At 37.8% G+C, this 27,387-nt stretch overlaps 1 protein-coding gene and 1 non-coding gene across 4 annotated transcripts in view; one reads left to right on the top strand and one right to left on the bottom strand.

Moving 5' to 3' along the window:
- Positions 1-27,387, top strand: part of METTL4 (methyltransferase like 4) — a 124,517-nt gene that overhangs the window by 4,051 nt on the left and 93,079 nt on the right. For all 3 annotated transcript variants that reach the window (XR_004429264.1, XM_033178206.1, XM_033178207.1), the window contains exons 2-5: positions 453-1,275; positions 4,309-4,371; positions 20,921-21,290; positions 23,245-23,314. Coding sequence is in view for 2 of the 3 variants with exons in the window: in XM_033178206.1 (XP_033034097.1) it covers positions 880-1,275; positions 4,309-4,371; positions 20,921-21,290; positions 23,245-23,314 (899 nt within the window). In the remaining variant the exon portion in view is untranslated. The remainder of the gene's footprint in view (positions 1-452; positions 1,276-4,308; positions 4,372-20,920; positions 21,291-23,244; positions 23,315-27,387) is intronic.
- Positions 20,459-20,593, bottom strand: LOC117064293. Its single transcript, XR_004429363.1, has one exon. It is a non-coding gene; the product is annotated as a small nucleolar RNA U109 (small nucleolar RNA).

The following is a 27,387-nucleotide window of genomic DNA, read 5'->3' as shown; positions in this document are numbered from 1 at the left end:
CACTCATTTATTTATTATTCTGTCCCCTCTTAAGTTCTCCACTGCACTGGATTTAGAAAGCAATATCTAGAACTCTAATCCATCTTTTGAACAAAGGTTGGTTCTGAGAAACCTAGTTATCCAAGTGGTATCGCTCAGAACCAATTACAGATCTAGACTCTTAACCTTGCAGTTTTGGTAGGGTTTAGTGCTTCTGATGTGCTGTTAAAATTGCATTTTCTCTGACTAGAACAATTTTTTCTTTTTACCTTATTACTCCATTGGTAGTAGTGATTAAGCAGGGCAGCTGATACTGGAGAATGGACTGACTTACTATGACAAGTGTAGTTTGAGAAAATGAGGGATTACCTGCTAACAGCACCTTCTGAAATTCTGTGCCCCTCTCTAGATAGGTTTATCTCATTAAAACGGGTGAATTCACATAGCTAATATAGTGTTCTTTGCTTTTACAGGATACTTTGTCCTTTTAAGGATTCAGTGACTTCCTGACTTGGAGGATAGTGGCTAGACCCAAGGACCAAAGCAAGAAGTCGTGGGGGCCCCAGAAAGACAGGAGGATCACATTGAGATTCCAGACATAAGATCAGGTTTTAACCCCCTTGGCCAAATTTTGGCTGAAAATGTTGAATTATCAACTCTGAAATTAAAAAGAAAGTTTATATTAAAACATTGCAATTTTCCTTAGGATTTCTGTATATATTAACATATCATGAATGCTAAATTCTCTTCAATGTGCATGTCAGGTTTATGTACTTGTACATCACATCTTTGTGTATGAAGTGTATGTTTATTGAAATACAAGACATTTAAGAAGCTAATCTGGAAAGTTAGATTTTACTTCTAGTTCCTAATTCCCAGAGGCTTTTTTAAAGGAAGGGAATGTCTGTGGTACACCAGTTGTCAGCTGGGTGGTTACTGGATCATCTTTCTTTTATCAACAAGATAAACTATCAACTTCACCAGCATCATGAACCTTGTTGCAGTAAAAATGAGTTCACTACTTCTGTTCACTTTGAGTCTCTTCAAATGGATTCTGTGTCCTCTTCTGGAGCCTGTGCTGCATTTATTGCTTCTGACCCTACCACTAAGCCAGAGAATGATGATGGAGGAAATTATGAAATGTTCACACAAAAATTTGTTTTTCGACCTGAACTGTTTGATGTCACCAAACCTTATATAACTCCAGCTGTTCACAAAGAATGCCAGCAAAGTAATGAAAAGGAAGATCTGAAGAATGGTGTTAAAAAGGAAATCTCCATTTCTATTATTGGGAAGGTAGAAAGTTTAAAGAAATATTTATTTTTCTGCAGAAAACATAATTGAGATTTATGATCTAAATGTCTTAAATATCTGGTGATTCATTAAGTATAAAGAAGAATCAATAAAACCCAAGAAGGCTTTAGCATATCCAAAATAATTTGTAGCTTTTTTCTAGCTTCAACTATTCTTAGAAGACCAAATTGCATAGCATTTCAAAAATAAGGAAAGTTGGCTGGGAAGTGAATTCTCTGTAAATTAAGCAAAGAAAATAAACCCAGAAAGCAAAAAAAAAAAACAAAAAAAAAAAAAAAAAGAAAAGAAAAAACAAACAAAAAACCAAACAAAAAATCCTTTTCTTGATTAGGCATTTGTATTAATGACTATGTTTATAACTGTTTTTGCTTTAAAAAAAAAAAGTTTTTCTGCAAAATTTCTAAGCCATAAGTGGTTTTTTGGAGGTTTTTAGAGAGCTATCCCTTGGAGATATGTAATACAAGTTTGTAAGAAGAGTGATTGTTTTAAAAATTTCTAGTGATAAAGTAGAAAGCTCCTGTGGTAAATATACCCGTTTGTAAAGTATATGTATTTGTATATTCACACTGGTGCAGTCTTTCAGTAGAGTTTTGAGAATGCCATATAGGATCAAATTAATTATGCTTTAATACTTTATCTTTCAGGAGTTTAGAGGTGATTTTACAAAGTCCATTTTAGATAGATGATAATCAGCATTTTCTTTTTTTAAATTTTTTTTATTATACTTTATGTTCTAGGGTACATGTGCATTTTCTTTTTTGTGATAGGATTAACATTCATTACTCACGGAACAAACATTTGAGCTCTTTCTATGTGCCCTTGTATGCATAGTGATGAAACAAGATAAACATAATTCCTCCCCCATGGATCTTATAATTAGGTGGAGAAGAAAGATATTAAATATGAAAGTTTGTTGAGAATTAGAATAAGGGAAGTAATAAGGAAAATACATTTTCTGAAGTAGAACTTTTTAATGTTGTGACTTTTGTGCATATTTTTCTTTTTTTAATTTTAATTTTAATTTTTAACTTTTAAGTTCACAGGTACATGTATAGGGTTGTTATACAGATAAACTTGTGTCATGGAGGTTTGTTGTGCAAATTATTTCATCACCCAGGTATTAAGCCTAGTACCCATTAGTTATTTGTCCTGATCCTTTCCCTCCTCCCATCCTCTGACCTTTACCCTCCAGTAGGCCCCAGTGTCTGCTTGTTCCCCTCTATGTGTTCATGCGTTGATCCCCCCCTTTTTTTTTTTGAGACGGAGTCTTGCTGCCAGGCTGGAGTGCAGTGGTGTGGTCTCAGTTCACTGAAACCTCTGCCTACCAGGTTCAAGCAATTCTCCTCTCTCAGCCTCCCGAGTAGCTGGGATTACATGCGTCCACCACCATACCCGGCCAATTTTTTGTATTTTTAGTAGACACCTTGTTGGCCAGGCTGGTCTTGAACTCCTGATCTCTGGTGATCCACCTGCCTTGGCCTCCCAAAGTGCTGAGATTATAGGCGTGAGCCAGCAGGCCCAGCCGCCTTTTTTCTTCCATCAAATATTTATTGGTCATCTACTGTGTGTCATGCACAGAAAAGAAAATATTTAGTGTTGTCTGAGCTCTTAGTAAAATATTCTGTTGTAATATAAGTAATTCAGATAATAACAAGCCTTTGTAAAGGACTTTATAGTTTGCAGGGTATGGGCATTAATTTTTTTTTTTTTTTTTTTTTTGAGACGGAGTCTTGCTCTGTCACCCGGGCTGGAGTGCAGTGGCCGGATCTCAGCTCACTGCAAGCTCCGCCTCCCGGGTTCACGCCATTCTCCTGCCTCAGCCTCCGGAGTAGCTGGGACTACAGGCGCCCGACACCTCGCCCGGCTAGTTTTTTTTGTATTTTTAGTAGAGACGGGGTTTCACCGGGTTAGCCAGGATGGTCTTGATCTCCTGACCTCGTGATCTGCCCGTCTCGGCCTCCCAAAGTGCTGGGATTACAGGCTTGAGCCACCGCGCCCGGCCGGCATTAATTTTTAATGTTTAATCTCTTAGGCTGGGTAAATTTCTCATAACATGGAAAAAAATAGATGAGCCTATGTAATAAATGTAATCTTGATGATACTGTCTGATATGCTAAAGCAAATTATACAATATTAAGTCAATTTATTTAGCCAACAAACATTTATTGTTAGCTTGCTAAGAGTTTGACACAAGGTAAACACTGGGGTTTCAGCAGTAAAAAGTACAAAGTCCTTACTCTATATTGCATGGCCTTATGTGTTCTTTTCTATGGAATTGTTAGATATAGAACAGTGTTAATATAAATCTGATTCATACCTAACCCTCAGATCAGTCATAAGTGCATTGGAATTTCTTTTGATGATAGCATCTGGCTGGTTCCTCTTCTCAGAAATGAAGGAAATTGAGAATAATTATACCATATATAAAGTGATAGATGGCACTAGTAACTTCATACAGTGTCATAGATACCTTGTATTTCATGGGCGCTGATGCTACACTTTATCATGTGGAACTAGTTCTTTTTTTTTTTTTGAGACGGAGTCTCACACGCCATTCTCCTGCCTCAGCCTCCCAAGTAGCTGGGACTACAGGCGCCTAACACCACACCCGGCTAATTTTTTTTTTTTTTTTGTATTTTTAGTAGAGACGGGATTTCACCATGTTAGCTGGGATGGGCTTGATCTCCTGACCTTGTGATCCGCCTGCCTTGGCCTCCCAAAATGCTGGGGTTACAGGTGTGAGACACCGCGCCTGGCCGGAACTACTTCTTATTAATAGCAGATAAAGCTGAGGTGACGTTTTACAATCCATTTTGTTTATGACGTTTTTAATTTACTTTGGGAAAGCTTACCCCCTCAGTCTATACCCTTTGCATTGATTTTGACCTCAGTAGACAATTATTACTATTATTAATTATTATTAGACTAAGATATAAGACATAAATAATGTTATAATGAAAAAGCAAAATATTAACGGCAACATAACTTTTCCCCTGTAATTGATCTACCCTTTAGAAGCGTAAAAGATGTGTTGTTTTCAATCAAGGTGAATTGGATGCGATGGAATACCATACAAAGGTAAGTGTAAAATATTCATTGATCACATTGGAAGATTAATATGAAGTAGTAGAGAATAAATGAACAACATAAATAAGGATTTTTTTTCAAAATCAAGCAATCATTTTGACCAGGCTTGGCATTTAATATATTTATTGTTAATTTTATAGTGATGAACAGTTTAAACCAGTTTTGTCTGTTTTTTTTTTTTTTTTTTTTTTTTTGAGACAGTCTCATTCTGTTGCCCAGGCTAGGGTGGAGTGGTTGTGGTGCAATCTCAGCTCACTGTAGCCTCCGCCTCCCGGGATCAAGCAATCTCATGCCTTGGCCTCCTGAGTAGCTGGGATTATAGGCATGTACCATCATGCCCTGCTAATTTTTTGTATTTTTAGTAGAGATGGTGTTTCACTGTGTTGGCCAGGCTGGTCTCAAACTCCTGAGCTCAGGCAGTCTGCCAGCCTCAGCCTCCCAAAGTGCTGGGAATACAGGCAAGAGCCACTGTATGCAGCCCCCCGCACCCCCTTTATTTTTTAATCGTAGCCGTTATGATGGATATAAAGTGGTATCTTATTGTGGTTTTCGTAAAGACATTGGTTTTTAAATGTTCTGAAGACAGCTGAATACACAAATGTTAAATCCCTCAATGTGAGCGGTTTACTCTGTTAATTTTGGAAATATACCTATTTTCTGGAAATGCCACTTGCAAGGTTAACGGCAGAAATATCAGGAAAGTCCAGGGTATTTGTATCTACAAAAAAATTAATAAGATTTACTTTCACTTTAAAGTTTACATAAAATTAGAGAATATAATTTTTTGAATTCCTGTATATTCTAATTGCTAAATACTTGTATTAATCGTAAATACAAATTATGAAACGTGCTTCAGAATGGAATCAAACTCTTAAAAAGTAGTGGGATAGAATATTTGCTGAATCAGATTTAGAGCCCTTTTAGCTTCTGTAGCAAATTTGAATGAAGGTGATATATGGCCATTTTATTGCCAATTAACAATATCAAAAATTAGAATCTTATTTGCTGTGATTTAGTATTCAGGAATTTATTAAAAGGGTTGGTATAAAGACTATTAATAATAAAAGACTATTAATATAAAGACTAATAATAATAAAATTTATAGGTGACTTTAAGGAGCATATATTAAGAAGAAACCTGGAGTACAACTTGCCTTATTTTCTTCCCTGAATCTATCTTATCTGTGTGCTCCCACTTCCTTCCTATCTATTCATCTATACATTTCTACATTAATTAAATTAATTGAATTTACTGACACATATTCATTGAATACCGGCTGTATCCCAGACACCATGTCAGCTCCAGGACTTCATTAGAAGTTGAGATAGATAAAATCCTTATGATTTTGTGATTTTCTTGAAAAACACAGACAGTTGAACTAAACTACTAGGTAGCGTAAAAAGCACTATCATAGGAGAATTCTGGGAGACTATGGTAGCGTACAGGACAGATCTTCAACTCAGACTTGAGGATGGAGTATCAAGGATCGTTCTATGCAGGCAGTAATTTTGTTTAAGCTAGTCCTTACAGTAAGCATTAAGCGTAGGAAGAGGGTGATGAAGAGTGTTTGAGGCTTAGAAATAATAGCATTTCCTAAGTTCAGAAGCAAGATGGAAAAAGGCTTGTTGAAAGAACTGGAAAAGGTTCAGGATGATCGGACTATGGAATGCAAATAAGAGAGTGGCTAGAGATGAAAGTGGGGAGGTAAGAAGAAGCAGATCATATAAGATTTTTATAAGCCTATCATACGACATTTAGGTGTAATTTAAAGGGTAGTGGGAAGCTTTTTTTTTATTTTTTAAGAGACAGGGTCTTACTCTTTCACTCAGGCTGGAGTGCAGTGACACAGTCATAGCTGGCTGCAACCTTAAACTCTTGGGCTTTAGTGATCTTCCTGCCTCTGCCTCCCAATTAGCTGATACTACAGGCATGCACCACCATGCCTGGCTAGTGGGAAGCTTTTGAAAGCACATGGCATGATCAGATTTACTTTTTATTTAATTTAATATTTCTTTGTTTTTGGATAGATAATACATTTATATAGTAAAGTTTAAAATGTGCAAAAACTATACAGTGAAGTCTTCCTCTAATCTCTATGCCTCAGTCACCAGTTTTCTCTTCCCAGTATATCTGTCCAATATTGTTGTACATATGTAAAAGACAGTGTATATGTATTCTCCCCCTGTTTTTGTTTAGATGGTAGCATATTTCAAACACTTTTGCACCTTGTTCTTTTCCCTTAACTTAAACATACTTTCTTATTTTTATATCTCATTGTGTTTCATAATTTTATTTACTTAATCTTTAACTGCTGACATTAGGTGTATATGCACCTGCCACTTTCCACATGTATATGTGTATCTGCAGGATAAATTTCAAGAAGTTGAATTGCTGGGTCAGAGGATACTGCCAAATTGCTACTGTAAAGTTTTTTTTAATCAGCTTATTGGCAACCAGAAATGTATAATTTTACCTGTTTTCCCACATCTTTACCATCATGGTATGTCATCAGTGCTTATGTCTTTGCCAACTGATAGCTTAAAAAAATAATATTTCAGTATGGTTTTAATTTGCATTTCTCTTTTTATGAACGTAGTAGGCATTTTTACGTATGTTTTAAAAACCATTTATATTTCTTTTTAGATGAATTGTTTGTTTCTTTCAGACATTGAAAAAGCTGGGTTGTTCTTTTCCTTACTGATTTATAGGACCTATTTATTTATTTGTTTGTTTGTTTGTTTAGAGACCAGGTCTTGCTTTGTCACCCAGGCTGGAGTGCAATAGTGCAAGGCTCACTGCAGCCTTGACCTTCCGGGCTCAAGTGGTCTTCCCACCTCAGCTTCCTGAAGAGCTGGGACTAAAAGCACGCCACCATGCCTGGCTAATTTTTTAAACTCTTTGATAGAGATAGGATCTCCCTGTGTTTCCCAGGCTGATCTTGAAGTGCTGGGCTCCATCCATCCTCATGCCTTGACCTCTGAAAGTGCTAGGAGTACAGACATGAGCCTTTGTGCCTGGCCGGAGCCCTTTATATGCTAGGGAATTTGTCCTTTGTCTATGATACAAATTGCAAATATATTTTATTCAGTTTGTCACATAAATTTTAATTATGATTGGTTCTTTGCTTTTACCACACAGACAATATTATATTTTTATTTGGTTGAATTTACCAATTTTTTTCCCTTATGATTTCTGGATTTTGGAGTCATAATTAGAAAGATATTCCTTCTGCAAGGTTTTAAAAAATTTTTTTCTTTCTTCTGGAACATTTGTGGTTTTATTTTACATGTATATCACTGATCTATTTAGAGTTCTGGATAAAGTATGAGATATGAATCCAACTTTATTTTTTCTGGATGACTATGGTTCATTTGTTCCACTATCATTTGAGTTTTTCCTTGCTGATATGAGATGCTAACTATGTAAAATTCACATATGTATTTGAGTTGATCTCTGGACTTTAAGACTTATTTGTCTCTATTTGCTAGTGTCTTGAGGTTTGGAGGTTTGACTGTCCAGTAATGCCAGTCCTGTCTGTCCCCATCCTTTTCTCATTACTCCTCTTTTTAATAAATTTGTTCTGTTTCCCCATATAAATTTTAGGATCAATGATAATATCTAGTTAGAAAACCTATTGCTATTTTTATGGCATCAAGTTAAATTTCTAAATTAAATTAGGTCATGTTGACATCTTTAAGATGTTGGTGATTCTGCCCCAAAACATGAATGTATTTTTCCATTTGTTCACGTTTTGTTGTGTTGTTGTGTAAGATTTTCTTTATAGAGGCCTTGAAGGTTTCTTGTTAAGTTGTAGTAATTTTTTGTTGTTGTATCTCTTGGATTTTCCAGATATATAACTCTTTCAAATAGTAGTAATTTTACTTATACTTTTCCAATTATCGTTATTTCTGATTTCTTCTCTAATTCTATAGGGTGGAAATTATAATACAATATTAAAGAATATTTGTGTGCATAATAAACATAAATAATATATGTGAGCATAGTTACTTTGTCTTGTCCTTGACAAGGGGAATAATTTCATCATTAAGCATAATACTGGGTTTCAACTGAATTGGAAATAACATGTTAGGCATAGATGGAGATTGATCCCAGCACTTTGGGAGGCCGAGACGGGCGGATCACGAGGTCAGGAGATCAAGACTCCTGGCTAACACGGTGAAACCCCGTCTCTACTAAAAACTACAAAAAACTAGCCGGGCGACGTGGCGGCGCCTGTAGTCCCAGCTACCCGGGAGGCTGAGACAGGAGAATGGCGTGAACCCGGGAGGTGGAGCTTGCAGTGAGCTGAGATCCGGCCACAGCACTCCAGCCTGGGTGACAGAGCGAGACTCCGTCTCCAAAAAAAAAAAAAAAAAAAAAAGATGGAGATTGAATAGATTTTTTTTTTCCTTAAAAAAATTTTTTTTCCATGAACCTATTGATCCTATTGAAGGAGACTGAATAGATTTTTCCTATGATTCTTCTTCATATTAACCATCCTTGCATTTGCAGAATATATTCCAAATCATCATGATGTTACTATTTTAAAAATGTTCTACTGGATTTTTTTTGTTGTTGTTGTTGAGACGGAGTCTTGCTCTCACCTAGGCTGGAGTGCAGTGGCGTGATCTCAGCTCACTGCAAGCTCCGCCTCCCGGGTTCACGCCATTCTCCTGCCTCAGCCTCCTGAGTAGCTGGGACTACAGGCGCCTGCCACCACGCCCGGCTAATTTTTTGCATTTTTTAAATAGAGACGGGGTTTCACCATGTTAGTTGGATGGTCTCGATCTCCTGACATCGTGATCTGCCCGCCTCGGCCTCCCAAAGTGCTGGGATTACAGCAGGCGTGAGCCACCGCGCCCAGCCTCTACTGGATTTTATTTGCTAATAGTTTATTTGGGACAGTCATAAGAGAGATTGGTCTGATATATTTGCTTCTTTGGCCTTATATATAATTATATATGTAAATATGTAGGATGTTTGCACACTGGAGAACTTATTAGCCCTCTCGTGTTGAAAGCTAGAAGTTTTCCTTCTTTTTACTTTCCAATTTTCTGGAGCAATAGAAAAAGAATTGGGATAATTTATTCTTTAAAAGTTTGATAAAGTTTGATAGAACCCTCCCTTTGTAACCATCTCAGTGTGTTGCTTTTTGTGGTGGATACTTTTTTGGCAGCTTTACATTTTTTCTCTTTTCTTTTTTCTTTATTTATTGATAGAAGAATTTAATGGTGAGGCTTTTTCTCTGGGCACTGCTTTAGCAACATCCTGTAAGTTCTGATGTGTTGTGTTTTAATTGTCATGGGGGAAGGTTTTTAGTAACAAAATCAGGTTTTTAAATAGAGAACAGGATTTTCAGGTTTTTTGTTTCTGTTGATGTCAGTTTTCACAAGTTTTATTTTCTAAGAAGTGCGTCCATTTCAGGCCAGACGTGGTGGTTCGTGCCTGTAATCGCAGCACTTTGGGAGGCCAAGGCGGGCAGATCACTTGATGTTAGGAATTGGAGACCAGTCTGGCCAACATGGTGAAATCCCATCTCTACTAAAAATATAAAAAAATTAGCCAGGTGCATTGGTGGGCTCCTATAATCCCAGCTACTCGGGAGGCTGAGGGAGGAGAATTGTTGGAACCTGGGAGACGGAGATTGCAGTGAGCCGAGATACTGCCACTCCGTTCTAGCCTGGCTGACAGACAGACTCCCTCTCAAAAAAATAAAAAACAAAAACCAGAAATGTGTTCATTTCGTCCTAGTTGTTAAATTTGTTAACATGAAGTCATGTTATCTTATGCATTCTTTTAATGTCTGTAGGATCTGTGGTGATAATAACTTTTTCATTGCTTTTATTGGTAATCTGTGTTTTTTTAAAATAGGTAAAATATACATATCATAAAATTTACTGTTTTAACCATTTTTAGATGTACAATTTAGTGGTACTAAGTACATTCAGAGTGTCATGCCATCATTACCACATCCATCTTCAGAACGTGTTCATCATTCCAAACTGAAACTATACATTGAATAGTAACTCCCCACTCCCCCTTCCTTTGTTGCCTAGTAACTAGTATTCTACTTTCTGTCTCTGTGAATTTGCCTGTACCTCATATAAGTGAAATCACATAATACTTGTCCTTTTGCATCTGACTGATTTCAGTGTGTCTTCAAGGTTTGTCCATGTAGCATATATCAGAATTTCCTTCCTTTTTAAGGCTGAAAAATATTCCATTTTATGTAAATATTACATTTTGTTTATCCATTTGTTTATGGACTTTTGGGTAGTTTCTACCTTTGGCTATTGTGAATAATGCTTCTCTGAAAATAGGTGTACAAATATATCTATTCCAGTTCTTGCTTTTAATTCTTTTGGATATATACCCAGAAGTGGAATTGCTGGATTTTATCGTAATTCTGTGATTAATTTTTGGAGGAACCACCACGCTGCCTTCCACAGTGGATCTATCATTTCACATTCCTACCAGCAATACTCAAGGGCTCCAGTTTCTCCACATCCTTGCCAACACTGAATAGCTATCCTAGTAGGTGTGGAGTAGTATTTCATTGTGGTTTTGATTTGTATTTACCTAATGGTTAGTAATGTTGAGCATCTTTTTATGTACTTGTTGGCCATTTGTATATTTTCTTGAGAGAAATGTCTGTTCATATCCTTTGTTCATTTTACAATTGGGCTGTTTGTTTTTTTTCTTGTTGAATTTTAGAAGTTCTTTATATATTCTGGATGTTACCCCCCTATCAAATATATGATTTACAAATATTGAAAGAACCAGCTTTTAATTTAGTTAATTTTCCTTATTATCTCTGTGTTTTCCATTTTATTGATTTCTGTTTTTTTGTTATTTCTTTTGGTTTACTTTGCTCTTCTTTTTCTAGCTTTTTTAATTTTTAATTTTCTTGGGTATTTTCTTAAAATGGAATGTTATGTCAGTTAACTTATATCTTTTTTTCTTTTCTAACTTAAGCACTTGAAGCTGTAAGTTTTCCTCTAAATCACTGCTTTGGTTGCCTTCCACCTATTTTGATATTTTGTATTTTCACTTTGATTCAATAAAAAGTATTTTCTGATTGTCCTTATTATTTCATCTTTGACCTATATGAATTATTTAGAATTGTTCTATGTCATTTCCAGAGTTTATCTCAGTGTCTTCTTGTTCTTGATTTCTAATTTAAATCCAATGGGGCATAGAGCATACTCTTAGGATTTCAGTCCTTTTACGTTTATCGAACCTTGTTTTATGGCCCAGCATATGAGTTATCTTTGTGCCTGTCATAAACTTTTTGAGAAGAATATGTATTGTCTATACATATTCTTTCCAAAAATTGTTAGATGCAGTGTTCTATGAATGTCAGATGCAGTGTTAGATGCATTGTTCTATGAATGTCAGATAAAGTTAGTTGATAGTGTTTTTCAGGACTTCTGTGTCTTTAGAGACTTTTGCATTAATTAATCTCTCACTTGCTGGGTAGCTTTTTTTTTATTTATTTTTATTTTTTTTATTATACTTTAAGTTCTAGGGTACATGTGCATGACGTTTATATCATGTATAACTCCCGAAAGCAATCCCTCCCTCCTCCCCCCTCCCCATGATAGGCCCCAGTGTGTGATGTTCCCCTTCCCGAGTCCAAGTGATCTCATTGTTCAGTTCCCACCTATGAGTGAGAACATGTGGTGTTTGGTTTTCTCTTCTTGTGATAGTTTGCTAAGAATGATGGTTTCCAGCTGCATCCATGTCCCTACAAAGGACGCAAACTCATCCTTTTTTATGGCTGCATAGTATTCCATGGTGTATATGTGCCACATTTTCTTAATCCAGTCTGTCACAGATGGACATTTGGGTTGATTCCAAGTCTTTGCTATTGTGAATAGTGCCGCAATAAACATACGTGTGCATGTGTCTTTGTAGTTGAGTAATTTATAATCCTTTGGTATATACCCAGTAGTGGGATGGCTGGGTCATATGGTACATCTAGTTCTAGATCCTTGAGGAATCGCCATACTGTTTTCCATAATGGTTGAACTAGTTTACAATCCCACCAACAGTGTAAAAGTGTTCCTATTTCTCCACATCCTCTCCAACACCTGTTGTTTCCTGACTTCTTAATGATTGCCATTCTAACTGGTGTGAGATGGTATCTCATTGTGGTTTTGATTTGCATTTCTCTGATGGCGAGTGAGGATGAGCATTTTTTCATGTGTCTGTTGGCTGTATGGATGTCTTCTTTTGAGAAATGTCTGTTCATATCCTTTCCCCACTTTTTGATGGGGTTGTTTGTTTTTTTTCTTGTATATTTGTTTGAGTTCTTTGTAGATTCTGGATATTAGCCCTTTGTCAGATGAGTAGGTTGCAAAAATTTTCTCCCATTCTGTAGGTTGTCTGTTCACTCTGATGGTAGTTTCTTTAGCTGTGCAAAAGCTCTTTAGTTTAATTAGATCCCATGTGTCAATTTTTGCTTTTGCTGCCGTTGCTTTTGGTGTTTTAGACATGAAGTCCTTGCCCATGCCTATGTCCTGAATGGTACTACCTAGATTTTCTTCTAGGGTTTTTATGGTATTAGGTCTAACATTAAGTCTCTAATCCATCTTGAATTATTTTCGTATAAGGGTAAGGAAAGGATCCAGTTTCAGCTTTCTACTTATGGCTAGCCAATTTTCCCAGCACCATTTATTAAATAGGGAATCCTTTCCCCATTTCTTGTTTCTCTCAGGTTTGTCAAAGATCAGATGGCTGTAGATGTGTGGTATTATTTCTGAGGACTCTGTTCTGTTCCATTGGTCTATATCTCTGTTTTGGTACCAGTACCATGCTGTTTTGGTTACTGTAGCCTTGTAGTATAGTTTGAAGTCAGGTAGCGTGACGCCTCCAGCTTTGTCCTTTTGACTTAGGATTGTCTTGGCAATGCGGGCTCTTTTTTGGTTCCATATGAACTTTAAAGCAGTTTTTCCAATTCTGTGAAGAAAGTCATTGGTAGCTTGATGGGGATGGCATTGAATCTATAAATAACCTTGGCAGTATGGCCATTTTCACGATATTGATTCTTCCTATCCATGAGCATGGTATGTTCTTCCATTTGTTTGTGTCCTCTTTGATTTCACTGAGCAGTGGTTTGTAGTTCTCCTTGAAGAGGTCCTTTACATCCCTTGTAAGCTGGATTCCTAGGTATTTTATTCTCTTTGAAGCAATTGTGAATGGAAGTTCATTCCTGATTTGGCTTTCTGCTTGTCTGTTACTGGTGTATAAGAATGCTTGTGATTTTTGCACATTAATTTTGTATCCTGAGACTTTGCTGAAGTTGCTTATCAGCTTAAGGAGATTTTGGGCTGAGACAATGGGGTTTTCTAAATATACAATCATGTCATCTGCAAACAGGGACAATTTGACTTCTTCTTTTCCTAACTGGATACCCTTGATTTCTTTCTCTTGCCTGATTGCCCTAGCCAGAACTTCCAACACTATGTTGAATAGGAGTGGTGAGAGAGGCATCCCTGTCTTGTGCCAGTTTTCAAAGGGAATTTTTCCAGTTTTTGCCCATTCAGTATGATATTAGCTGTGGGTTTGTCGTAAATAGCTCTTATTATTTTGAGGTACGTTCCATCAATACCGAATTTATTGACAGTTTTTAGCATGAAGGGCTGTTGAATTTTGTCAAAAGCCTTTTCTGCATCTATTGAGATAATCATGTGGTTCTTGTCTTTGGTTCTGTTTATATGCTGGATTACGTTTATTGATTTACGAATGTTGAACCAGCCTTGCATCCCAGGGATAAAGCCCACTTGATCATGGTGGATAAGCTTTTTGATGTGCTGCTGAATCCGGTTTGCCAGCATTTTATTGAGATTTTTGCATCGATGTTCATCAGGGATATTGGTCTAAAATTCTCTTTTTTTGTTGTGTCTCTGCCAGGCTTTGGTATCAGGATGATGTTGGCCTCATAAAATGAGTTAGGGAGGATTCCCTCTTTTTCTATTGATTGGAATAGTTTCAGAAGGAATGGTACCAGCTCCTCCTTGTACCTCTGGTAGAATTCAGCTGTGAATCCATCTGGTCCTGGACTTTTTTTGTGGGTAGGCTATTAATTGTTGCCTCAATTTCAGAGCCTGCTATTGGTCTATTCAGGGATTCAACTTCTTCCTGGTTTAGTCTTGGGAGAGTGTAAGTGTCCAGGAAATTAACCATTTCTTCTAGATTATCTAGTTGATTTGCGTAGAGGCATTTATAGTATTCTCTGATGGTTGTTTGTATTTCTGTGGGGTCAGTGGTGATATCCCCTTATCATTTTTTATTGCATCTATTTGATTCCTCTCTTTTTCTTCTTTATTAGTCTAGCTAGCGGTCTGTCAATTTTGTTGATCTTTTCAAAAAACCAACTCCTAGATTCATTGATTTTTTGGAGGGTTTTTTGTGTCTCTATCTCCTTCAGTTCTGCTCTGATCTTAGTTATTTCTTGCCTTCTGCTAGCTTTTGAATGTGTTTGCTCTTGCCTCTCTAGTTCTTTTAATTGTGATGTTAGAGTGTCAATTTTAGATCTCTCCTGCTTTCTCTTGTGGGCATTTAGTGCTATAAATTTCCCTCTACACACTGCTTTAAATGTGTCCCAGAGATTCTGGTATGTTGTATCTTTGTTCTCATTGGTTTCAAAGAACATCTTTATTTCTGCTTTCATTTCGTTATGTACCCAGTAGTCATTCAGGAGCAGGTTGTTCAGTTTCCATGTAGTTGAGCGTTTTGATTGAGTTTCTTAGTCCTGAGTTCTAGTTTGACTGCACTGTGGTCTGAGAGACAGTTTGTTATAATTTCTGTTCTTGTACATTTGCTGAGGAGTGCTTTACTTCCAATTATGTGGTCAATTTTGGAATAAGTGCGATGTGGTGCTGAGAAGAATGTATATTCTGTTGATTTGGGGTGGAGAGTTCTATAGATGTCTATTAGGTCCGCTTGGTGCAGAGCTGAGTTCAATTCCTGGATATCCTTGTTAACTTTCTGTCTCGTTGATCTGTCTAATGTTGACAGTGGAGTGTTGAAGTCTCCCATTATTATTGTATGGGAGTCTAAGTCTCTTTGTAGGTCTCTAAGGACTTGCTTTATGAATCTGGGTGCTCCTGTATTGGGTGCATATATATTTAGGAGAGTTAGCTCTTCCTGTTGAATTGATCCCTTTACCATTATGTAATGGCCTTCTTTGTCTCTTTTGATCTTTGATGGTTTAAAGTCTGTTTTATCAGAGACTAGGATTGCAACCCCTGCTTTTTTTTGTTCTCCATTTGCTTGGTAGATCTTCCTCCATCCCTTTATTTTGAGCCTATGTATGTCTCTGCATGTGAGATGGGTCTCCTGAATACAGCAGACTGATGGGTCTTGACTCTTTATCCAGTTTGCCAGTCTGTGTCTTTTAATTGGAGCATTTAGTCCATTTACATTTAAGGTTAATATTGTTATGTGTGAACTTGATCCTGTCATTATGATATTAACTGGTTATTTTGCTCATTAGTTGATGCAGTTTCTTCCTAGCCTCGATGGTCTTTACATTTTGGCATGTTTTTGCAATGGCTGGTACCGGTTGTTCCTTTCCATGTTTAGGGCTTCCTTCAGGGTCTCTTGTAAGGCAGGCCTGGTGGTGACAAAATCTCTAAGCATTTGCTTATCTGTAAAGGATTTTATTTCTCCTTCACTGATGAAGCTTAGTTTGGCTGGATATGAAATTCTGGGTTGAAAATTCCTTCTTTGAGAACGTTGAATATTGGCCCCCACTCTCTTCTGGCTTGTAGAGTTTCTGCCGAGAGGTCTGCTTTTATTCTGATGGGCTTCCCTTGTGGGTAACCCCTGACCTTTCTCTCTGGCTGCCCTTAAGATTTTTTCCTTCATTTCCACTTTGGTGAATCTGGCAATTATGTGTCTTGGAGTTGCTCTTCTGGAGGAGTATCTTTGTGGCGTTCTCTGTATTTCCTGAATTTGAATGTTGGCCTGCCCTACTAGGTTGGGGAAGTTCTCCTGGATGATATCCTGAAGAGTGTTTTCCAACTTGGTTCCATTTTCCCCCTCACTTTCAGGCACCCCAATCAGACGTAGATTTGGTCTTTTTACATAATCCCATACTTCTTGCAGGCTTTGTTCATTTCTTTTTCTTCTTTTTTCTTTTGGTTTCTCTTCTCGCTTCATTTCATTCATTTGATCCTCAATCGCTGATACTCTTTCTTCCAGTTGATCGAGTCGGTTACTGAAGCTTGTGGATTTGTCATGTATTTCTCGTGTCATGGTTTTCATCTCTGTCATTTCGTTTATGATCTTCTCTGCATTAATTAGTCTAGCTGTCAATTCTTCCACTTTTTTTTCAAGATTTTTAGTGTCTTTGCGCTGGGTTCGTAATTCCTCCTTTAGCTCTGAGAGGTTTGATGGACTGAAGCCTTCTTCTCTCATCTCGTCAAAGTCATTCTCTGACCAGCTTTGATCCGTTGCTGGCGATGGGCTGCGCTCCTTTGCAGGGGGAGATGCGCTCTTATTTTTTGAATTTCCAGCTTTTCTGCCCTGCTTCTTCCCCATCTTTGTGGTTTTATCTGTCTCTGGTCTTTGATGATGGTGACGTACTGATGGGGTTTTGGTATAGGTGTCCTTCCTGTTTGATAGTTTTCCGTCTGACAGTCAGAAGGACTGTCTGTTGGTCTGTTGGAGATTGCTTGAGGTCCACTCCAGACCCTGTTTGCCTGGGTATCAGCAGCAGAGGTTGCCGAAGATGGAATATTGCTGAACAGCGAGTGTACCTGTCTGATTCTTCTTTGGAAGTTTCCTCTCAGGGGTGACTCCACCCTGTGAGATGTGGGGTGTCAGACTGCCCCTAGTGGGGGATGTCTCCCAGCTAGGCTACTCAGGGGTCAGGGACCCACCTGAGCAGGCAGTCTGTCCGTTCTCAGATCTCAGCCTCCGCGTTAGGAGATCCACGGCTCTCCCCAAAGCTGTCAGACAGAGTCGTTCGCGTCTGCACTGGCCCCCGCTCTTTCCCCTATTGGACTGCAGCTGTGCGCTGTCCGCAGAGGTAGAGTCTACAGAGACAGGCAGGCTTCCTTGAGCTGCTGTGAGCTCCACCCAGTTCGAGCTTCCCGGCGGCTTTGTTTACCTACTTAAGCCTCAGCAATGGCGGGCGCCCCTCCCCCAGCCTCGCTGCTGCCTTGCGGATCGATGGCCACAGACTGCTGTGTTAGCAGTGAGGGAGGCTCCGTGGGCGTGGGACCCTCCCGACCAGGTGTGGGATATATTCTCCTGGTGTGCCTGTTTCCTTAAAGCGCAGTATTGGGGTGGGAGTTACCCGATTTTCCAGGTGTTGTGTGTCTCAGTTCCCCTGGCTAGGAAAACGGATTTCCTTCCCCCTTGCGCTTCCAGGTGAGGCGATGCCTCGCCCTGCTTCAGCTCTCGCTGGTCAGGCTGCAGCAGCTGACCAGCACCGATTGTCTGGCACTCCCTAGTGAGATGACCCCAGTACCTCAGTTGAAAATGCAGAAATCACCGGTCTTCTGTGTCGCTCGCGCTGGGAGTTGGAGACTGGAGCTGTTCCTATTCGGCCATCTTGCTCCGCCCCCAATGTGTTTTTCGCTGGGTAGCTTTTTAAGGTTGGTTTAGAATAGTGTTTAAGGCTAATTATGCCCCTATACTGATGCAAGATCCATCTAATTACCCAATACCCCGTCAAGAACTGTAATTTTACCCTATTTGGAAGCTAACAAGTTAGCTTGCCTTAGTTTCATGGATGCTAGCAGAAGATAGGAGACTCCTAGGTCAGGGACAAAGGACTTTATTGCTTCTGGCACAGCATGTGCTTTATGCTCACAGGCTCCCTTTGCACCCCATGTCCCATGACAACAATGGCAATCAACCTAGTTGGATGCTGTACATGCAGTGGGTTTGCTATGCATGCAGCGATTCTTTGATTCACAGCTACGGGATCCCAAGCTTAAGGAACTCTCGTCTTTTAAGTGGGTTGTGAACAAACCTGTCTGACTTTTTGCCCCAGAGGGAGACTTTATTAACCTGGACAGCATACAAGTCTGTCCTCTGCCTTGGGGAGGCACTACTCCATCTTCCATGTTGTATACATATCCTTGGAAATTTTTTCTGGAACAAAAGCTGTCAGTGCCTCTGCTCAGAGACTCAGGATGAATTGTTTCCTAATTGCCCTGTGAATCATGAGGTGTTCCCATCTGAGTGGTGGAAACGGACACTATTCTTGGCCCTAGGGAGCATCAGACACTTTTAAAAAAATTTTTTATTTTTAAAATTTTTGGGGTACTCCTTTTCCCAGCTTCTGATAGTTCCTTTACACACTTGTACTGATCAGTACATAGGTAAATTTCTCTAGTGTGCCTACCTGCAGATCTCTTGAGTTCTCTCTCTGTGGAGCGCTTTCCTCTCTGCTAGTCTGTCCTGTAAACTATTAACCATACTCTCATTTCCATCTCCTCAACTCAGGGATTCTTCCAGGCTCTGCTCAGATTCTTCCTTTCTATGGCCTGGATACTCTGTCCAGGCAATTTGCTGGGGCTATCGATTTCTTTCTCGTCACTTAGGGCTATTGTCCTTCCTTGCCTAATGTTTTAAAAGCTCTTGTTACTGTTTCTCTTTGTTATTCCAGTCAGTGGAAGTCTCTGGCAACATTTCTCTTTATCACTGTTTCTTTTCAATTTGATTAGGATGTGACATAGTGCAGATTCCTCCTCCTCCTCTTCTTCTTCCTCCTCCCCTTACCCCCACCTCCTCTTCTTCTTCTTCTTCAGCAAATTTGGAAATTTTCAGCCATTATTTCCTCAAATAGTTTTTCTGTCTTCATTTTGGACACGTTTGGTCCTTTTCTTTATGTCTCTATGTCACTTCTTTCTATGCTTATTTTTTTCTTTACATCTTTGTACATATGAATATAGTATAAATACTTGAATATCCTTTTCTACTTTTATTCCCAATATATTTATTTGGATTGCAAGTACACCTACCTGACCTTTTCTGCTAATTTTATCATCTGTGTCATTCCTATGTGTTTCCATTTGGTGATTTTTTTCCTTTTATAATAAATTTTTCTGCTTCTTTACATTCCTAATTTTAGTTTTTTTGTAAGATATTTCTACTTTAGCTTTTTGGGTAGTTCATATTTTCGTATTCCTGTAAATATTCTTGAGCTTTGTTCTCAGAAAACGTTTCTTTGCAACTGGTTGATCTTTCTGAGACTCTGTGAGCTTATTTAGTTATGATCAGAGCAGACTTTGGTCTAGAGCTATTTTTTTTTTTTTTTCTCCCAGTTGCCAAGGCAATACCCTTGTGAACTGTCTGCCTGATGTTCTGTGAGTTATGAGGTTTTCCACTTTGGCGTTGGGGAGCACTCACTATTCTCAGCCCTGGGTGAGCCCTGGGCATGGTTTCCGCTAGTCATTTCTTCTGGTTCTTCCTTCCTTGGCGCGTGGTAGTTTCATCCCATGCATGTGTTGATCGTGAGTCGGCTGGAATTTTGGGCAGATCGCCTGCAGCTCTTAGGAGCTCTGTCTGTGCTCTCTCCTCTCTGACACCTTCCTTGGCCTTTCTAGACTCTAAGCTCCATCTCCTCAACTCAGAGAGACTGCTGGACTCTGCATGTGTCTTCCCTGTGCCTGGGAACTTTCTGAAGGCAGTAAGCTGGGGCAGTCCTTTGTTTTTGCTGTTTAGGGACCACTGTTCTACACTGCATGGCATCCGAAGTCTGAAAGCCCTTTTTTTTTTTTTTTAAACCAACCAACCAACCAACCAAACAAGCAAACATATTTTGTGTCTTTAAAAAAAGTAATTTCAGTTGAAAGGGTAAATCTGATCCATGATACTCCTTCTTATCCAGAAGGGTAACTTGGGTTTTATTTTTTTGTAATTATTTTAGTTGTATTTTTACAAACCTTTGTTTATATGTTTATTTTACAGAGTTATGTTTTTCTTTATAATTCAAGCTATGTTTTATGAAAGAAAAGATATGTTTATTTTAAAATTAGATAACCAGAAAAATCTAAGATTAAATGTTGTGATTTAAACTTAATTCTCTCTATAGATTATTATTATTATTTTTTTCTTATATAGGAGTAATATACTACCACTCAACCTCTATTGAAACGTTGACAGCCCTGAGACCTCCTTTTGTAATTTAGCGTGTTATGGATGTATTTCTGCTCCCAAAGGAATGAAGAGCAGATACTTCCTTATGCAATCCCTATAGATTAGAAGTCCCATTTTCTTCTAGAAACATTCAGATGATCAAATTTACCTTCTACATGTTTGAGGATATATTTTCTTATATATATTGTTTGGTTATTTAGTTGTCAGTGAACTTGTGACGGTTGTTTCACTCTACAGTTGGAAAACAGCAGTTCAAAGGCGTGCTCACACATTCTTATCTTTTTGTTGTCATACAGAATTATTTTACTGTAAGCGTTAAGGATATTGATTTCAATTTATAAACTCAGATATTCAAAGCACAGTCCATGTTCTTTTTTAATGTCAATGTTCTTTTAATGTACTTAAAATTCTCTTTCAGATCAGGGAGCTGATTTTGGATGGATCTTTACAATTAATCCAGGAAGGTCTCAAAAGTGGTTTTCTTTATCCACTTTTTGAAAAACAGGACAAGTGTAGTAATCCCATTACTTTACCACTTGATACCTGCAATTTGCCAGAATTATGTGAAATGGCAAAACATTTGCCTTCTCTAAATGAAATGGAACATCAGACATTACAATTGCTGGAAGAGGATACATCTGTTACAGAACAGGATTTATTTTTGCGAGTTGTTGAAAACAACTCTAGCTTTACAAAAGTGATTACTTTAATGGGACAAAAATACCTGCTACCACCAAAAAGCAGTTTTCTTTTATCTGACATTTCTTGTATGCAACCACTTCTGAACTGTAAGTAATTATTGTTTGTTGTTAGAAAAATATAGTTTTTCTGTGGGCTGAAAGTTAAGAGCTAGTTTGAAATTTGAATATGGGTCATCATTTATGAGGATAGGGTGAACACTTTTCCTTGTGTTATTTCTCTCTTAGGTTTAATTTTAAGGTGCTGACTTTTGCTTTTTTTAAAAGTACATTTTTATTATGAATAAAGAGTCAAAAGCTTATTTCAAAGAGAGCAAATATGGTTATTTCTCTCTACTTAGGAGTTCAGTATGCAGTTGTGTTTAACGAAATCACTTTTTTTTAACTTCTTCATAGCAAAGTAGAAACGCTTCAGTTATGAATATCAATTCCCGAATCATTCCTAGCCTTGTATAAAGGATACATTTTAAGCTAGTGTTCAAGCTCATTGTCTAAAATTTCTTGAAACGTTTTCCTGTACAAAGTTAAAAGATTTACATGTTGAAGTCCACAGTCACACAGACCTGTATTTGACTTTACATCCTGAAACTTATTAACTGTGAGTCTTACGGGTATTCATTTCACAAAACTGAGCCCCAGTCTCCTAATCTATAAAATGGACCTGATAATACCTGCTTCTTTGGGTCATTTTGAGGTATATTGATCAAATTGAGGTAGATTGGTCAAATTGAATTTAATTTCCTGTTTATTGTTATTTGGACATTTTAAAGCAAAATTGTAAGTTATTTGGCAACTACAACACAACTTACTAATGGAAAGCTTCTTTTAATTGCTATCAAGCCTTCTTACACATGAGTGATTATCCGTGTAGCAGTGCCATAAATTCTTCAGAGTAAATGACAGGATAACAAATTAATGAGAAAACCATGCTATGCATGAACATTTTTTCTCTTCTTTTTGATCTTTTTTACTCTAATAGCTTAAAAAGTGTCACTTCTTTATTTTAATTTGCATTCTTTTGATTACTTATGAGATTGCACACATTTATAAAAACATACCTATGTTTGTAGAAGGGGGAGAAAGGATAGCTCTTCCTTACAGTATTGGAATTATTCCTTACATAATTGGAATTATTGATTCCAATTAATAAATTAATGGAATGATGGAGCTAGAGAATTTCCATTTGATAAACACCATAAGAAATGGATGTCAAAATAGTGGGTGAAAAGATGAGACAGGCTATTTTCATGATCTTAAAGTATCTTCTCCCAAGATACTTCTTAATTACAAGGGAAAAACTGGTGGAACTCAGCATGTAACACTTTAACCAAAGACTTTTTAACGTCCTTTACCTCCTGATATGTTGCACTGATTGGGCATGGCAGGCATTAGTTTGGTGGTTCTCCTGCCAAAAACAAATAACCTAAATTTAATCATGAGAAAATACTAGACCCAGATTGAGGGACATCCTATAAAATAATTGGTAGCATTTAAAAGTTTCAAAATCATGAAAGATGAAGAAAGACCGAGGAACTTTTTCAGGTTGGAGTGGAGTTAGGAGGGATGGCAGCTAAATGCAATGTTTGATCCTGGCTTTGATCCTGAATCTGAAAAAGTACATTAGTAAATAATTGGGGAAGTTTCATTATGGTCAATATGTCAGTTATAAAGGGTGAAATTGTTTTAAAATAAAAAGTAAAAAAAATGACCTAGATTTCTTAGGACTATATTAATATGGCTGCCAAGATGCATAGGTAATTCACAGATCATTAGGTTCAGCTTACTGAGCTATGGTCATCTGCAGGTAGTCTCTGTAAAAATTGCAGTAGGTGAAAATTATGATACAATGCTAGAGGTAAGGGAAACATCTAGTATTTAATGATAAATTACTGTGTTTGAATAAATGCTATGTATACAGATCCTTTCGGTGCATTCCGTTGTATTTGTGTCCATAGTTAAATCACTTGAGTTTTGAAGAACATGTTTAGTTTTTAAAGTGATCACGTAGAGAAAGTATTTTCTGAAATTGTGTCTTTGTTTTCAGATAGGAAAACATTTGATGTAATTGTGATAGATCCGCCATGGCAGAACAAATCAGTTAAAAGAAGTAATAGGTAAGTGGAAATGAATTAACTGTTAGAAGTGCTTTCTAAAAAGCCTGTAGTCCTTTGTACATAATAGTTTAATATACTATTGGTATTACTTCATGATATAGGTTATCTGAAACTCCTAAAATGCTTTCAATAGTTTTAACAGTTTAATTTCCTTAACTAGTTAATTCTCTTGAACTGTAACTATATATAAGTGTAACAATGTCAAAAGTAGTGCATTTATTAATCACCAGAAGCAGCTCAGGGCTGTTTCTGTTAACACCAAAGGACAACATATCTGTCTTCTTTAATATTAAATTCTAAAGTTTAGAAATATGTGCCAAAATATTTCTAGTTTTCCTTAATAATGTGTTATGAATGAATTTATGTAATTCATTCTCAAATTTGTTTTTATTTTTAATTTTTTAGTTTATGTTACATCTTAGGGTGATAAGTTCAATTAGTTACTAAGATGATATTTCCTTTCAATAGCATTAAACATTTTTTTCCTTTCAATTTTTTTTTTTTTTTTTTTGAGACGGAGTCTCACTCTGTCACCAGGCTGGAGTGCAGTGGTGCAATCTCGGCTTACTGGAACCACCACCTCCTAGGTTCAAGATGTTCTTCTGCGTCAGCCTCCCGAGTATCTGGGACTACAGGCGCATACCACCATGCCTGGCTAATTTTTGTTTTTTTAGTAGATATGGGGTTTCACTATATTGGCCAGGCTGGTCTCGAACTCCTGACCTCATGATCCGTCTGCCTCAGCCTCCCAAAGTGACTGGGATTACAGGCGTGAGCCACCGCGCCTGGCCTTTTCCTTTCAATTTTAATGAATGTCTTCAGTTACATTTTCTCTCACTTTTCAGTTTTCTAGACTGAAAAATTCCAATTTCCTTGACTTAAACTTCATATGAAATTTCTTCTCCACAGTGATCCTCACCTTTCTTATGCTTCTTATGAGCTGTGCCAGTAGGATTTGTTTTGTTTTGTTTTCTTTTTCTTCTTCTTCTTTTTTTTTTTTTTTGAGATAGGGCCTCACTCCGTTGCCCATGCTGGAATGCAGTGGTGCAATCGCAGCTCACTGCAGCCTCAAACTTCTGGTTCAAATATGCCTGCTGCCTCAGCCTCCTGAGTAGCTGGGACTGCAGGTGTGTGCCACTACACTTGGCTATTTAAAACATTTTTTTTGTAGAGACAGTGTCTTGCTATGTTGCCCAGGTTGGTCTTAAACTCCTAGTCTCAAACGATCCTCCTGCCTCAGCCTCCCATAGTGCTGAGACTACACATGTGAGCCATCATGTCTGGCCAGATTTGTTTCTTTTAAAGTTGCAAGAATCATAGAAAGAATTCATGTATCTGTTTTCTGTGTGTGTAGATATCTATATCTTTATATAATTTTTTTGTGAGTTACTTGAGAATGGATTAAGAGAAAGGGTAAGTTACCCTTGAATATTTCAGTATGTATTTCCTAAAAACAAAGATAATTGTCTTACATAACGTAATTATCAAAATAGGTAATCAACATTGATAAATATTATATACAGGTATTTTTCAGGTTACACTGATTGTCCCAGGAATGTTCTTTGTAGCAAAAAAAATTCTGGATTATACATGTTCAGTTGTCATATTTCTTTAGTATCTTTTAACTCTCTTTCTTTGGCTGATTTTAATTTGTATCCTCACCTTTGAGAAATTGTAACTGAATATAAAAGCTTTCAGTAAGTTTTGTTCGTTTAGCAAATTTTTGATTCTGTGGGTTGCTTTGCAAACCACCTTAACTTGTAGTTGGTTTTTGAAGTGAGGTGTCTTGAGGACTGGGCCTTCAAACTTTGCAGTTTGGCTAACTCTGGGCAATACATTTTTATTAATAGTTCTCTTGAATGTGTACCTAGGAGTAGAATTACTGCACCATGTAATTCTATCTTTAAGTTTTTGAGGAGCTATCAAACTATTTTCTACAGTGCCTGCAGCATTTTATATTCCCACCAGCAATGAGGGGTCTAGTTTTTCTACATTCTCACCATTTTCTTTTTGTTTTTTGCATACTTTCCATTGCATCACATTAATATGCATGTTTTAGAATTTGCTCAGTGATTTCCATGAAATTAGAGCTAGAAGAGGCGATATGAATATTACCTCTTTCTCCACACAAATCAACCCAATTAAATTAAGGCAGTGAAGGAATCTGCAGTTATTGAAACCAGGTAACTTTAAATGTTTCACCTGACGTTCTTCATACTGTAGCAAAATTAGTTCTTTCATCACTTTGATTATGAAGAGTACTTGTTTAGATGGCAGGAAACGTGGGTGCTGGAGATCTGAATTCTTTTGCTCTTTTTTTTTTTTTTTTTGAGACAGAGTTTCACTCTTGTCACCCAGGCTGGAGTGCAATGGTTTGATCTCAGCTCATTGCAACCTCCACCTCCTGGGTTCAGGCGATTCTCCTGCCTTAGCCTCCTGAGTAGCTAGGATTACAGGTGTCCACCACCACACCTGGCTAATTTTTGTCTTTTTTTTAGTAGAGATGGGGTTTCACCATGTTGGCCAGGCTAGTCTCAAATTTCTGACCTCAGGTGATCCACCTGCCTCGGCCTCCCAAAGTGTTAGGATTACAGGCGTGAGCTACCACGCCCTACCCTGTTTGTTTTAAGAAATATTTATTGATTGTTCCTGACATACAGTTGTCACATGCTGGAGCTGGATTCCAGTGTTTGTTGCATTTGGCCATTGGGAAGTCATTTACATTTTTCAGAGCAAGCATAATGGTAAAAGTCTCATTGGAGTCAACTAAGGAATAAAATAAAGGAGAGAAAGTAGGAGGATTTACATACAAGTCGTTAGCTTAGTTGTAGATAGAAGGAGACGGAATTGAGGGAATTTCTCTTCTGTATTCTCTGTCCCCTTCTTTCTCCTCTCCTCCCCTCCACACCTTTTCCTCTCCTTTTCTTACTCTGTCTTCTCCTTTTCTCCGTTCTCCTTTTCTTATCTTCTTTTCAAATGAGATAGGATAATCATAGGTTGATGGTAAAGAACTACTAGAGAAGTTGAAAATACAGAAGGAGAGGATAATTGGTATTACAAGTTACTAGTATATAGGAATAAGAGAGTACAACCGGAGGGATAAGCTTTAATGGGTGACATCATGCCATTTCCTTTAAGAGGAAATGTATGAACATAGATAAGTAAAGGTATATAAAGGAGAGGGGTTAGGGTTGGGTAGTTGAAGGAGGTTGGTGGCCTTGTTGTGCTGATGTATGAGAGAGTTTGGGTAAGGGATCTGAACGGGGTGAGCATTTGTGATACTTGACCAAGGATAAGTAAAGGAATTGCTGAGTAGTTTGAGATCCTGAGAATGGATTTAATAAACTTTTAATACCCAGTTCTTCTGCATTTTCTTCACCTGATTTTCCCTATACAAACAAATGGAATAAAATTGTGATATTGATTGAAGATTGGAGGTTTGCGGGAACTGTGAGGTTGAAGGGTAAAGGGAGGATGGGAACTGAGAGTGCTAGTGAGAAGGCAATGAAGCGATGGGTGGCCCACGGGCAAGAAGAGTAAGTGTGGTCAGGAATAAACTGCTAGATAAGGCCAAAGAGTAGGTGAGGCATAGGAAGTTATTGCCAGAGATTGATGATGATGCTTTCGGAGAGGGAGCAAGTGTGAGTGATGATAGGGTCCAGGTTATGGCATTGGAGTGGATTATGGAAGTGGGATGAAGGCAGTTGTATTTGTTTAGGTGAAAAATAGTTGAAGTATGTACATTATATGAATTGTGCTTTGAAATTATTCAGAATAATGGCCAGTTTTGTGTTGATGAGGCAGAGGGATCTCAGAGCTATATGTTGAGGATGAAATGGATTCAATAAGCAACAGTAGAGGCTAACATAGCTGGATAGCATACCTCTCAAAGAGAAAGGGCTTTTTGCAAAGGTGGATGAGTTATACCCTAGAAACGGCCATGGGGGAGCCAGGAGAATAATGACTTCTCCCCTCCCACTGAATGTTGGAGAAAGGGCCATATTCATTTGATTGAATATTGTAGAGCAGGTAGTATTTTTGCAGGACAAACTAGACATTTACTCTATGGCCAG

The sequence above is a fragment of the Trachypithecus francoisi genome, unplaced genomic scaffold, assembly GCF_009764315.1.
Source record: "Trachypithecus francoisi isolate TF-2019V2 unplaced genomic scaffold, Tfra_2.0 Lachesis_group19, whole genome shotgun sequence".
In the NCBI taxonomy this organism is placed as follows: domain Eukaryota; kingdom Metazoa; phylum Chordata; class Mammalia; order Primates; family Cercopithecidae; genus Trachypithecus; species Trachypithecus francoisi.
Note: the sequence above shows the minus strand (reverse complement) of the source record. Positions and strands in the feature narration are given on the sequence as shown.